The sequence below is a fragment of the Anarrhichthys ocellatus genome, unplaced genomic scaffold (assembly GCF_004355925.1).
Source record: "Anarrhichthys ocellatus isolate YVR2014 unplaced genomic scaffold, GSC_Weel_1.0 scaffold1167, whole genome shotgun sequence".
NCBI lineage: Eukaryota > Metazoa > Chordata > Actinopteri > Perciformes > Anarhichadidae > Anarrhichthys > Anarrhichthys ocellatus.
The window spans coordinates 756-13,001 of NW_022281141.1; the positions used below are offsets into that span (position 1 = coordinate 756).

Consider the following 12,246-nt stretch of genomic DNA (forward strand, 5'->3'; position numbering starts at 1 on the left):
GTTTGTTTCCTGTGAATGTTTGTGTAAGCGTCTGCACCGACATGATACGTATACTGTAGCATTGCAGCTGTGTGCTGCCTGCTGTATTGCTCTGGAACAACGCGGTGTTGCGTGTGAAGCGAAGGCCAAGCAACCGGCCCGTTCTGAACAGGCCCGTTTGAAATGGGCTTTGCACTAGTTTTCAAAGATATAAAGATTTTTGTACACGTCTGAGTTTGTGTAGAAAGCTAAAGTAACGACACCAAAGCAGGCGCACTTGATATTAGAACAGTTGGAATTAGAACGGTTCCTTCAACCTAAAACCTTTGTTCTGTATTTGTCTCAAGGAGGTAAAAAGATAATCCTACATTAACTTGGAGTCATCTGTTTCTAGACAGATTTTTTAAATTTATTTATACTATATTGATCCGGTTAAGGGGGAAATTTGTCTCTGCATTTGACCCATATAGGGAGCAGTGGTCTGCCAATGACAGGCCCCCGGGGAGCCGTTAGGGGTTCAGTGTCTTGCTCAGGGACTCTTCGACACGTACCAGTCAAGGATCGAACCGCCGACCTTGCGGTCACCAGACAACCCTCTTGAGCCACTGTTCCTGATCTCATGAACAGGTGCTGTACGTTGAGTTGACGAGTGATTTACAACAAGCCTGTCCAGTAAAGAGACTAACTGACTCGGGACGCTTGTACTAACAAACCTTATTTCCCATAATGCCCGTTAGGTTGTTCTTGACAAAGCTTCTCTAGAGGCACAGAAGACATAAAAGATGACGCATTACAAGTTGCACCAATGGTTTGACATACACTGTGTCTGTGGGAGCGGTCCAATGTATTAATATAACATTAGATATCAACACAGCTAACAACCAAATTTAGCATTACAGAAATGACTTAGCTAGCGCGTTAGCTAACGACAGTTGACGTTTGCTTAAAGTGTTGACAGTTTGGCTAACATTAATGCTAGACTAGTAACGCCACCACGTATTGTGAGAGTGTTGCTGAGACAGGTCTTGAATATTTTCTCCTGATTTGTCCGTCTTGTGAAAAATGGGCCCAATATTTACACATAATCTGTTCACTTGTCCTGTTGGAGTGATGGTCTCCTAAAGGGACGGAGCAGTGCTAAACCCCACGTCTGTGATCACACAGCGGTTTCTACTGTTGAGTAGTTTTCCCAATGACTAGTAAAGTGACTGACATGTAGAGCAGTGGACTGCCCCTTTAAGCCTGGTGTTCCTCCATCAGGGGTCTTTGGCTGATACGTGATCACTAATAAGACTCTGGGTAAAATAGTGGCAGTATCGGTATGAACAGTTACCTATTTTTAATACTTTGTATATATAATAAAGATTGAGAACAATATGTTTTTAGAACTTTATTTTGGAAGTGGACTGTTGGTGGTACAGTAGAACATGATGGTATACGGGTACTTTATGAGGACGTACTTCCTGCATGCTGCTGTTACAGTGTGGTGCTTGTAGCTCAGAAACGTGCAGAGACATAAAGTCCACATCACACGGAGGCAGAACTAGCGCTGCCTTAAGCAGAGCATATCAAAATAAGAAGTCCAAACAGTGAAGAGGTTATGAAGAGATACAAATGGAGCTCTATGGCAGGACAACAATCTTCTTCTCCAGCTTCTGCTCAGGGAAGATGAACCTCCTCATTACGTCATCGATCTCCTCCAGAGCCAGCTGGGCATGGAGCACGGCAACATCATCCGGGTCCGAGCGCACCACCCACTTTAGAGCTCGGTACAGGTCCAACAGAACATCACTGAGAACCTGGAGGACAGGGGGGGGGAACGGACAGTTTGTTGCTACTGATCGCGTTTCTCATCCAATCAAGTTTGGCAACTCACTTGGTAATTACTAACTGATCTATAAATAAGATCCAAGTTGTATGTGACTAGTATTCCCCTCGAAGTTAACTTTAAGGTGTATCGATCAAAAACCCAACGGAGCACAAAGAAGCCTTTTACCAGAGAGAGACAGCATCACACAGCTCAGTCTAAAGGCTCTGGAGCACGTCCCATAAGAACAGCAGAGATCAAACATACCCACACAGTCAGCTCATCACTTAAGAATCAAGCAGATACTATTCTGTTTATAAATTGATTTCTTTTAATCAATCAAGAAAAAAATGACAAGTTCCTGCTCCTTAAATATTATGATGATGAAATATCTTTGTGTTCTTCACCGCAGCCCGAACAGAACAAAGAAAACTAAATAACAGCTGAAGCTGTGTGAACGAGCGCTCCACAGAAGTGTCACACGTTCCTCATGAATCAAGAGGAATGTTAACAGATCCACAGCCAGAGAAAACTAGCATGAGCACAGAGTTACAATCTTTGGTTTTAGTCTTAATACAATCTGTTGATACTATTTATGGACAATATCTTTACATTCACTAATTATTTACATTTATATTTGTGCAATATTGTTGGATAAACGTGTCACTTACTTTTACACACAATCCTCTTTTTTTAGTGCTCTATCTTAATGAAGTCATCCCCTCTTATCTTACATCTTATTGTCATTTCATCTTATTGAACGTTTTATTTTCATATTTGTGACGAGTGCTTTTATCGCTGAGCTGATCCCTCATCAGATACATTACACTGTACTGTTGACCCCGTGTGACTCAGTGGTGGGCGTCAGGGCCAGCAAGGCCTTCTCTGCTGGCCTAAACAGAATCACAAAGTTATATCTATTTTATGATTTAATAATTTTTCTTAAATACACTACATGTATTATAATTATTTTCCCATTATCTTATTTTCTCATTGCACAGCTCCTGTCTTCCTCAGTTGCTCTGCTTCCAGTGCAGCTTGTTTTAAGTAGAGCTTTTATCAAATCAGATTTCACCTCTGTGTCTCTAGGTAAGAACAGAGGCAGAGGCCTGCAGACTCACAAGTGCATCCATGTGCAGTTTAAGTGAATGGGGACGATGTTGTTGATTGTCATAGTGTTCAACCAATCAGATCTTTAGTTTGACATGTTGGGCGTATTCTTTGACATGTCAGAGCCTGCTAGCTGGTCTACAACTACGTCAGCATTACGTGCAGCTCAGTTTTCATACGTTGTATGGAACACACACATCGATATATAGAGCATGGGGACTGATAGACATTCTACAGAGTTCTATCGGCCCAAAAGGCACCTCGGTCCACAGGGAAAGTTCTCGCTCTGCTAGATGGCCTGTGATCTAACATCTGAGCTCATGTCTGCCCCTCTCATCTGTTCTCATTGCGCTCTATTATTAGCCGTGTTCAGCTGGTGCCGTTCCAGTAATGACAGGACCTGGCCTGGGAACAGCAGCTGGACAGCTGACTGTAGTAGTGGCAGTGGCTCAAGAGCCACATCACAGCTCACATATCGCTGTGTTTTCACTGGGCTACCACAGGAGGAAGAGTTCAGTGATTTTCTGTTCTCAACACTGCTATAGGTTTTACATGAGACTGGGTCTAAAGAGGAGAGCCTGTATTCATTAGGTGTTGTTCCTGGTGTTCCTATTGATGATTGTGCTCTGAACACACCAACAGAGCTCCAGCCATGTTGTTCCCTCAAACCTGCACAGGGATCAGTGAATTCAGGAAATCCAGTCAGTGATCCTGCCTCGCTGCTTCCATTTTAGGAGGCTGAAGACCTGTGACGTGATTAGCTGGGACCCTGCGGTGGACTATCTAAGAACAACACTACAGCAGTAACCACACACTGAGGAATGTGAAGCGGTGAGAAAGAGGCTGAAACATGGTGTTTGGGGGGAGCCTCCTTCCTGTGCTTGGTGAGAAGCTAACATTTGGTTCATTACCTCAGTGATGACCAAAGGGAAGCTGGGACTAGATTACAGGACCCGTCAGAGCTCTGTACCAGCCGCTCACTCTCAGGAGCACACCACAGCCTTGAGCCTGCTCAAAGCCTCCAGATGAACAGGACTAACAGGAGCCTGCTGCTCTGTTAATACAATGACAACATGCATCTACACATGCTCCAATCTTCCATTCAGTCCTCGTTACAGAGCAAAGGTCAGTGTGTTAACAGCAGCTTATAGAACAACGGCAGTGAATCAGCGGAGCTGTTTGTAATATATCTTTAGTATTTGCTCCATTAATACTAAAGCTAAAGGCTTAAAGTGGCTCTTGGTCCTCCTACTTCAGTGTTTTTTTTACCAAATACAGGACATATCAAGCCTCCTCTGTTTATGAATTCATATTCATATGAAAGATTACAATGAAAAGGGTCTATTGATATTTGATTTAAAAAATGAATCTTTGAGATCACCTGAGAGCATAATGTGTCCCGATAGATTATTAGCAGCTCTGTAAATCTAACAGCAAGAGCAAACACTCATGAATGAGAGATTCATTCACGCTTCAGCAGGACAAAGAGAACACGACCGACTGATCGCTTCAAACACTGGCCACACTAAACACCCTCAACACACACCACTGACCATCAATGGTGCTGATATAGAGAGAGTGAGCAGCACCAAATTCCTGGGGGTGGACATCAGTGAGGACCTCTCGTGGACAGCCAACACAACATCACTGGCAAAGAAAGCCCACAGGCGCCTCTACTTTCTCCGCAAACTGAAGAAGGCAAGAACACCACCACCCATCATGTGCACCTTTTACCGAGGCACCATTGAGAGCATCCTGACAAACTGTATCACTGTGTGGAGCGGAAGCTGCACTGACTACAACAGGAAAGCCCTGCAGCGCATAGTGAACACAGCTGGAAGGATCATTGGTGCCTCACTCCCCTCCCTGCAGGACATATAAGACACTCGCCTCACCCGCAAAGTCATCATGATTGTGCGCGACCCCAGCCACCCCTCACACAGTCTCTTCAGCCTCCTGCCCTCTGGGAGAAGATACCGGAGCCTCCGTGCTCGCACCACCAGACTCTCAAACAGCTTCGTCCACCAGGCTGTTAGGAAGCTGAACTCTCTCCCTCCTCTCTTTAAGACTCTATGTCTGACTGCTGCTAAATTATATGTTGTCTAAATGTTTTTTCATCTATTTGCACTGTATTCACTTTATATGTTGGACTGGGAGAAACGTTTTTTCAACTCCTCGGTATGTTCGGTACATATTGTGGAACTGACAATAAAGCTAACTTTGAACTTTTGAAGCTCAACCTCAGGTCATCATGAAAACACTTCAAAGGCGCACAATGACTTGTTCCAGTGTATACATTATGTACGTCTGTTTGTGGTTAAATGGGTAGCGAACAAGAGTGTATCATGCATACTCAGTTGTGTGTGTACCTGGGTGGTTTTGTCGCCGAGGCCTCGGAGCAGCAGGGTGATAACATGGACAGCAGCTCTCCTCACCTCTGCCTCCTTCTCCGTCTTTATCAGAGCAGTCAGACAGGAGCTGAGCTACACACACACACACACACACACACACACACACACACACACACACACAGTTATCTATAGTGGTATGAACATGAGGATGGGCAAAAAGCTGAAATACAGTTAGTGATCATGTCTGACTAGGATTTACAGCACAATCTGGAGCTGTGCTGTTTGACGTGGCATGTTTGTCACAAAGACTCCCAATCAGCTGAAAGCCTCCACCGCTGAGGTCAGAACACAGTAAAGTGGATCGATTGATGTATTGGACCAACATGGGACGCATGCACACGCACACGGTAAGAAGTGGGCGTGTTCTTACAGCTGACAGTGCTGCTCATTAATGGCAGCAGGCTTCAGTGAACACACACACGGCAGCATCGTTATTTGAGCGGAATGCACGTGTGTAAATGTGGGCTGAACTTCTGTCAACTCAGACCCTGGTTCAAGTGAGTGGGCATGCATGTGTGTAGACCATGGCTCCACTTAAGCACCCACAAGGTACTTTTGCAAAGGATCACGCTGTAGTCGATCCCTCTGACCTCCAGAGCTCAGAGGGAATGCAAAACCTTTCTGAAGTAGATCCTGTTATTTATAGTGCTGGGCAACGATTCCACATTTGAAATCGTGATTAATCTCAGTGTTATGCGCAAAGTTCAATAATGAATTCAAAAGTAGTGTATTTAAGTGCTGCTATATGAACAAAAGGTCAATAACATTTGGTTTAAACACTTCAAACACATCAGGTTATTTTTAACAGCTTTAATACAACTCGTGTGTTCTTCTGGTGACGGTGCGTCTCGAGGCTCATACGTGATGTCATTCGTTGGGATCCTAAAGGTGCGTTCACACCAAACGCGACGTGAACGTTCCTTAGACCGACATCTTCCACAACACTAACCTGCAGTTTGTATCCACTTCTCTGTAGCATCTGTTAGCTTGTCTTGCTTTAGTTTATCTCTACTTCTCCCACACGCTGCATCAACGTAGTCTGAAGACTCCCTCCACCGCTGCCAGTGAGCAACGGGCTTTCAAAATAATAATAAAGAAAAAACTGCGTTAACGCGCGAAAAGATAATTGTCGGCGTTAATGAATGAATGCGTTAACGCGATAATAACACGTTAAGTTTCCCAGCACTACTTATTTCTTATCTAAATACACCATAGAGTGTATTATTGCATGTAACCTCAAATCAATACAGGCAAACAAAACATCTTCCATCCATACAGCATTGTTTTAACTGTTTTACGGATTATCTTGTATTAAAGAGAGCTTCACCACTGATGTAGTGTAGCACATGAACTGTTGTGGTTATTCACAGTCTCACACTGTCGGGGCTCCACCTGCACTGATCTACACGTGTCCTGGTGTGTGATTTTGATGGTAAAGTATTTTCCATGATGTCCTGCAGCTGTTGTTTTTACTCGGGGTGTAAGAAAATATTGATACACTCGAGTATCGCGATATTATGTTTTGTGATATTGTGTCGATTATCAAACACATTATCTGTTTTCAACTAACATGCAAAGATGGACAGTGCAGATGCAGAGAGTGGCTCAGAATGCACAAAACAATGTGCAATGATGTCGGACGCTACAGAGACTGATACATGCAAATCACACTGATCTGATATGCATACAAGTATTTTTGCTGTATGTTTTCATGAACCAGTCAAGTTGCAGTCTACATCCATGTCTGTCCAAAATGTCAGGACTTCTTCATTGTATCCCATTAGACATTGGTGTGAAATTGTCATATTTAGCATATCAATTCTTGAGTTATGGCCAAATATGTGTCTCATGCGAGATCACAGCAACGTTTGACCAACAAAATCTAATAATTCCACCCTCGAGTCCAGCTGGTAATTTGTGCCAAATATGAAGAAATTCCCTCCAGGCATTCCTGAGGTACTGCGTTTACACGAATGGAGGGTCAACCCATGGCACGATGCCTCAGGGAAGAGGCAATATATCGGCCACCATATAATAACCCGTATGGTAAAGGCCAAATTCTTGCCAATACACAGCCCTACTCTTTACTGTGTACTGCTGAAGAAACCCAGTTCCCCCAAGAGGTGTTAATGTCAGTGTGCTCCCTCTCACCTCTTGGGCCAGCGTTCCCAGAGTATAGTCCAGTCTCTGACAGAGCTCCCCCAGGTTGGACAGACTGCTGGCCCGGATACTTTGGTCCGGGTCCCTGGTTCCTTGCAGGAAGACGCCGATCAGAGGACGGCCGAGGTGGGCCGCCAGGTCCCCTTGAGAAGGAGAGAATGGACAGGTTAGTTCCCCAGTAATAATATATAGAAGATAAAGATGTACAATCTCTAGCTCTCTGGCTGACAGCAGCCTGCATCTTCTATGGAAACTACATTCATATTAGAAAAGTAAACTTCTATCATGTTACATAGAAAACAGAAATGCAAGACCTTTTACACAAAATGATCATTAAATGTAACAGTAAGTATCGTCAGGCCTCGAGTCTTTAATACCTAAATAGCATATGCGATATTAAAACTTTGAAGGATTTGAAGCAAATTTGAAGCTATAACGAGGGATTTATAATTTGTGTTGATTTTAACGCTCCCTGTGAACACAAATGTAGTGTTTCTGAGCAAGTCTCAGAAAACCTCATTTTACTGCAGCAGAGTCAGATAGTCCAGAAACCTGGTTCTGGTTCTCCCGTGCCTCCCTTCCCTCCAGCGGGCCCAGCAATATGGCCCTAATGAGGCCGAATGAATATCACTTGACAGAAGATCATTTAAGAAGATCTGCTCATTAAAGTGTTTAAAATTCCATCTAGTCACCATACGTGGACATAGTTTCCTTTCATCCTGGTCCACAAGACATTGGGGTTAGTTCGATCCCCGGCTTTGCTAGTCCATGTCTTTGGGCAAGACACTTAACCATAAATTGCCCTGGGTGTGAATGTTAGATAGTCCTGATGGGCAGGTGGCACCTTGCATGGTAGCCCCCCCATCAGCATATGAATGGGTGAATGATGACATGTAGTGTTAAAGTGCTTTGAGTGGTCAGAAGACTAGAGAAGAGAAATACAAGTACAGTCCATTTACTATTTACAATGATCACTAAAACCTAGAAGTCGGCCTCTTAACTGTGATCAGGTTCCTGGAACATGCACCAGATAGATTGTTTGTCTGCAGATGTCCTAGGGCATCTATAATTCTAATTGAATTGCAATGTATTCATTAGTTATTGAATGTTACTTAAAACCACAACTTTCAACCTACTGGTAGTCGGCACTGGTCAAAGGTAAAGTCGGGCCTCATCTACAGTAAGTCAGTGAGCTCCAACCTTTGGGGACCATGGATGTTTTTGCAAAATGTCATAGCAATCCATCCTATAGACGTGGAGCTATTTCAGTCAGGATCAAAGTGCTCCAAGCACGGTCCAGCTCTGGGGGTCAAGCTAAACATTGATGGTTAACATGATCAACACACCTGCTTGGCATCAGCATGTTAGCTCAAATATGTATACACTGCAGGAAACCATGCATACATTCAAGTGTGATCCAGTCATCTAAATTGACATCTTGACACAAGACTAATATTGTTGTTTACAGAATGTAGTCATACTCAGTTTAACGAGCTGTGTGTGTGTGTGTGGTGACACTGTTACACAGGCAGACATACAAAGAACAGAGCCGAACACAACTGCTCCTGCCAGGCAGCAGGGAGGACAGCCAGAGGCCTCCAACGAGAGAAAACAGCTGACTGGCTAGTAGTAGTAAGATCCGCTTCACCCATGTGTGTGTGTGTGTACATTTGCTTGAACCAGAAACACCAACAAGTGCGCGCACAGGCACACACACACACACACACACACATTATGTCTCATCATTGGTGCAGAGTTCTTCTGTTTGACAACATTGTCTGCCCTCACTGCACACTGTGGGCTTTCACAGGACTCTACAAGGGCTTCTCTACCACTCTACCAGGCGAGTCAATTAAGAAAAGCTTCTTATTTACAAATGACAGACTGGCAAAAGGCAAATCAAGACAAACACAGAGGCTCTCTGGATGTCTGTGCAGCAAAGTGATGGTCTATCCAATCTCTCAGCCAGGATATAAACCCCCCGATTGTCCCAGGGAAGTGGTACGATGGCAATCTGGCAGATAAAACCAGAGCTGGGGAAGAAATACAAACCAGGGTTTTCAATCAGGGAAAGGTTGTGATACACAAGGTCCCTTCTGAGCAGAACTCTGCATGGGAAACAAGTCTGCACTGTGGCTCTTGTAGTGTGGTGGTTCTATGCCGACAGCTGTCCACCACAGACAGATAATAATAATGTCAACAGATATGGACACATAAATAAACAAGCATACGTTATCATTAGAGGTGTGAATCTTCACCGGTTTCACGATTCGATTACGATTCGCCCGTCAATGATGCATCATCTATTAATAGTTATAGTCATTACATCTGAATAACCTTCACAGGGCAACGATGTAGGAATTAGGACACCACAGACACCGCAGCTTCTACAATGTTTAGTTCTGAAACTGTGACTTCTATAATCGCAGTTATGGCTAAACCGATTATTCCTGACATCTCTATTTCAAACAATGCCTTAAAGAAACAACTTGTTTAACACTAAATATTGTGCATAAAGATGGCCATTCAGATATGTTAAAAACCTAAAGTGCAATTATATACTTGAATGTAAGCAGACAATGGACTGAAAAAAATGTTTTAGGCCGGTTACTGAAATGAATGGGTTAGGAACAGGACAGCGCAGTGACTAGAGTGGCAGGCAGATCGTACAAACAAAGAATAAATACAAAATAGCACAAATAAAATAGGCCAAAAATGTTATTTTACATATATTTTAATTATAACCCCCCACTATGGAGAACATTGCCCAACTGTGATACCATAGTAGCCTTAATAATTGAAGTGAAATCTATAAAGTGAGTGACACCATGAACACAGGATCGTATCTGTGCAGGACAGATTTTCACACTAAGAAAATGGCAACCGGGTGATTGATAATTATCATTTTTTATTATTTACCGTACTCTCGTCGATACTGAGTTTACTGCGTCATTTCAGATTGCCATGGGTCACAGACTCAGGACACATACCTAGCAACATCACTGTAACATGGAGCATAATGTATGAACAACCTGGTCTCTAAAGCTAAGTTATCACATTAGTGAATGCCCTCTTAGGAGCCATGCCAAGTGAGTATCTAGTCACCAAGCCAAGTGAGTATCTAGTCACACAAACGTGTGTGTGAAGAAACAACAGAGGATGCTCACCCATGGCCCGACTCGCCCTCATCAGAACTTCTCCCACTTTGAGGCGGAATTCCAGGGAGTGCTCCTGGTTGGATGTAGAGAGGGAGGGTCCATGCTGGAAGTCTTTTAGGAGCCTTTCCAGAATCCTCTCGGGGTATGAATCAGCCAATGCAGACAGACCTACAGACAATTCATACTCAGAACATCTGCTTTCAGGAGTTACCGACAGCTTCAGCTGTACAGTTAATAGTATCGGTGTGATGCATCGGTGAAAATCAGTCATAACATCACATTTGGCCAAGCTGCATCATAGATTACCTTGAATGGCCGACAGGTAGATGAATGAGTCTTCATGCTCCAGGTTTTCTAAGAAGAGCTGGAAGACATACCATCAGCATGATAAATCACCACATAGACTGGACTATACTCTTATACGTTAAACATTCGGCCATTCTGTATGTGAAAATTTCACCAATATGGATCCCACAGGAGAACAACAGAGGATGACTATTTGCACAGCACTGAATACATTAAATACAATACAAACAACTACCAAAGGGAATATTCCCAACCCATCGCGAGGTGCTCTAAAGGGTCCTGGGTGAATGGAAAAACAAGGAGTTTCTAAGACAAGCTGAACAGAATGTGCCGGAGTTTTGACAGAAAAAGGAGGGAGAATACAACATATGAAAGGTGACCTGTACAATGCTGGAGAACTCAACCCAACATGACAAAAAATCAATAAAGGGGTCTCTACTGTAACAGCAGGGGGTTGAAGGTGATCTAAGGTGCCCACAGGAGGGGGTGGTTCTGATTACAGAGAATACTAAATGAGTTGCTATCCTTTCTTGCCCATGCTACCTTAACAAGGCCCTAGAGCTACCACGGTACCCTCTGGCTCACAACCGCCTCATTTATTATACATGTTTGCTCATAATGTCCCAAGAGACAGATAATACCACTACCTACACCCTGATGCACACATACTGTGCATGCAACAATAGCACCATGTCCAATGGCAACCCAGCTTCTGATTGAACAGGCACGATCCGACATGGCTACACGATGACAGTGTGGAAGCATCTTTGACCCATCTCAAAATATGAAGTCAGTGAGTGTTCAGCCCAACAACAGACTTGCATTAAAATAAACACAAGGGATTGCATCAGTACATGGCTTAGTTAGGAGCTGAGCTACAGGGGTTAAGCTAAGCCAGCTAGGCCCTAAGGCTATTCCACTATGCTGCTTCTGACACTCCTAAGACAATGACTACAGTCCTGCACAGTGGTTTCTAATACTATGAGATGGCATTTTACATCTCACAGCCACAATCATTTCAAGTTGAACCAGTCGTCTTCGTTGTGACACTACACAAACACTATGGACTCAATGAAATTCACTTTTAATTGCAGTGCTATTGTTGGTCCAAACGCCACCGTTAGAATGTGGGTATGGTCTGATGTGTGCATATCTCTCTCTCTCTCATACACACACACACACACACACACAGAGATATATACACACATATACATACACACACACATGTATACACACACACACATGTATACACACACATATATATATACACACACACATATATGTACACATACATATATATACACACACATATATG

At 43.5% G+C, this 12,246-nt stretch overlaps 1 protein-coding gene across 1 annotated transcript; it reads right to left on the bottom strand.

Moving 5' to 3' along the window:
- Nucleotides 1-515: 515 nt before the first annotated feature.
- LOC116377372 (transport and Golgi organization protein 6 homolog) lies at nucleotides 516-12,148 on the bottom strand. The gene is made up of 5 exons (XM_031838993.1): nucleotides 10,932-12,148; nucleotides 10,635-10,793; nucleotides 7,459-7,610; nucleotides 5,266-5,379; nucleotides 516-1,778 (listed from the first exon to the last, which is right to left on the bottom strand). The coding sequence occupies exons 2-5, from the start codon at nucleotides 10,654-10,656 to the stop codon at nucleotides 1,602-1,604; spliced, it is 465 nt and encodes a 154-aa protein (XP_031694853.1). The 5' UTR covers nucleotides 10,657-10,793; nucleotides 10,932-12,148; the 3' UTR covers nucleotides 516-1,601.
- Between the last annotated feature and the right edge of the window lie 98 nt (nucleotides 12,149-12,246).

What these genes read in the sequence shown, in the direction of transcription:
- LOC116377372 (XM_031838993.1), bottom strand. Translation starts at nt 10,656, where the DNA reads ATGAGGGCGAGTCGGGCCATGG. An exon ending in TGGGAACGCTGGCCCAAGAG is followed by an intron (nt 5,380 to 7,458) that starts GTGAGAGGGAGC and finishes GTGTGTGTGTAG; the next exon opens with CTCAGCTCCTGTCTGACTGC. An exon ending in TCGGCGACAAAACCACCCAG is followed by an intron (nt 1,779 to 5,265) that starts GTACACACACAA and finishes CCTGTCCTCCAG; the next exon opens with GTTCTCAGTGATGTTCTGTT.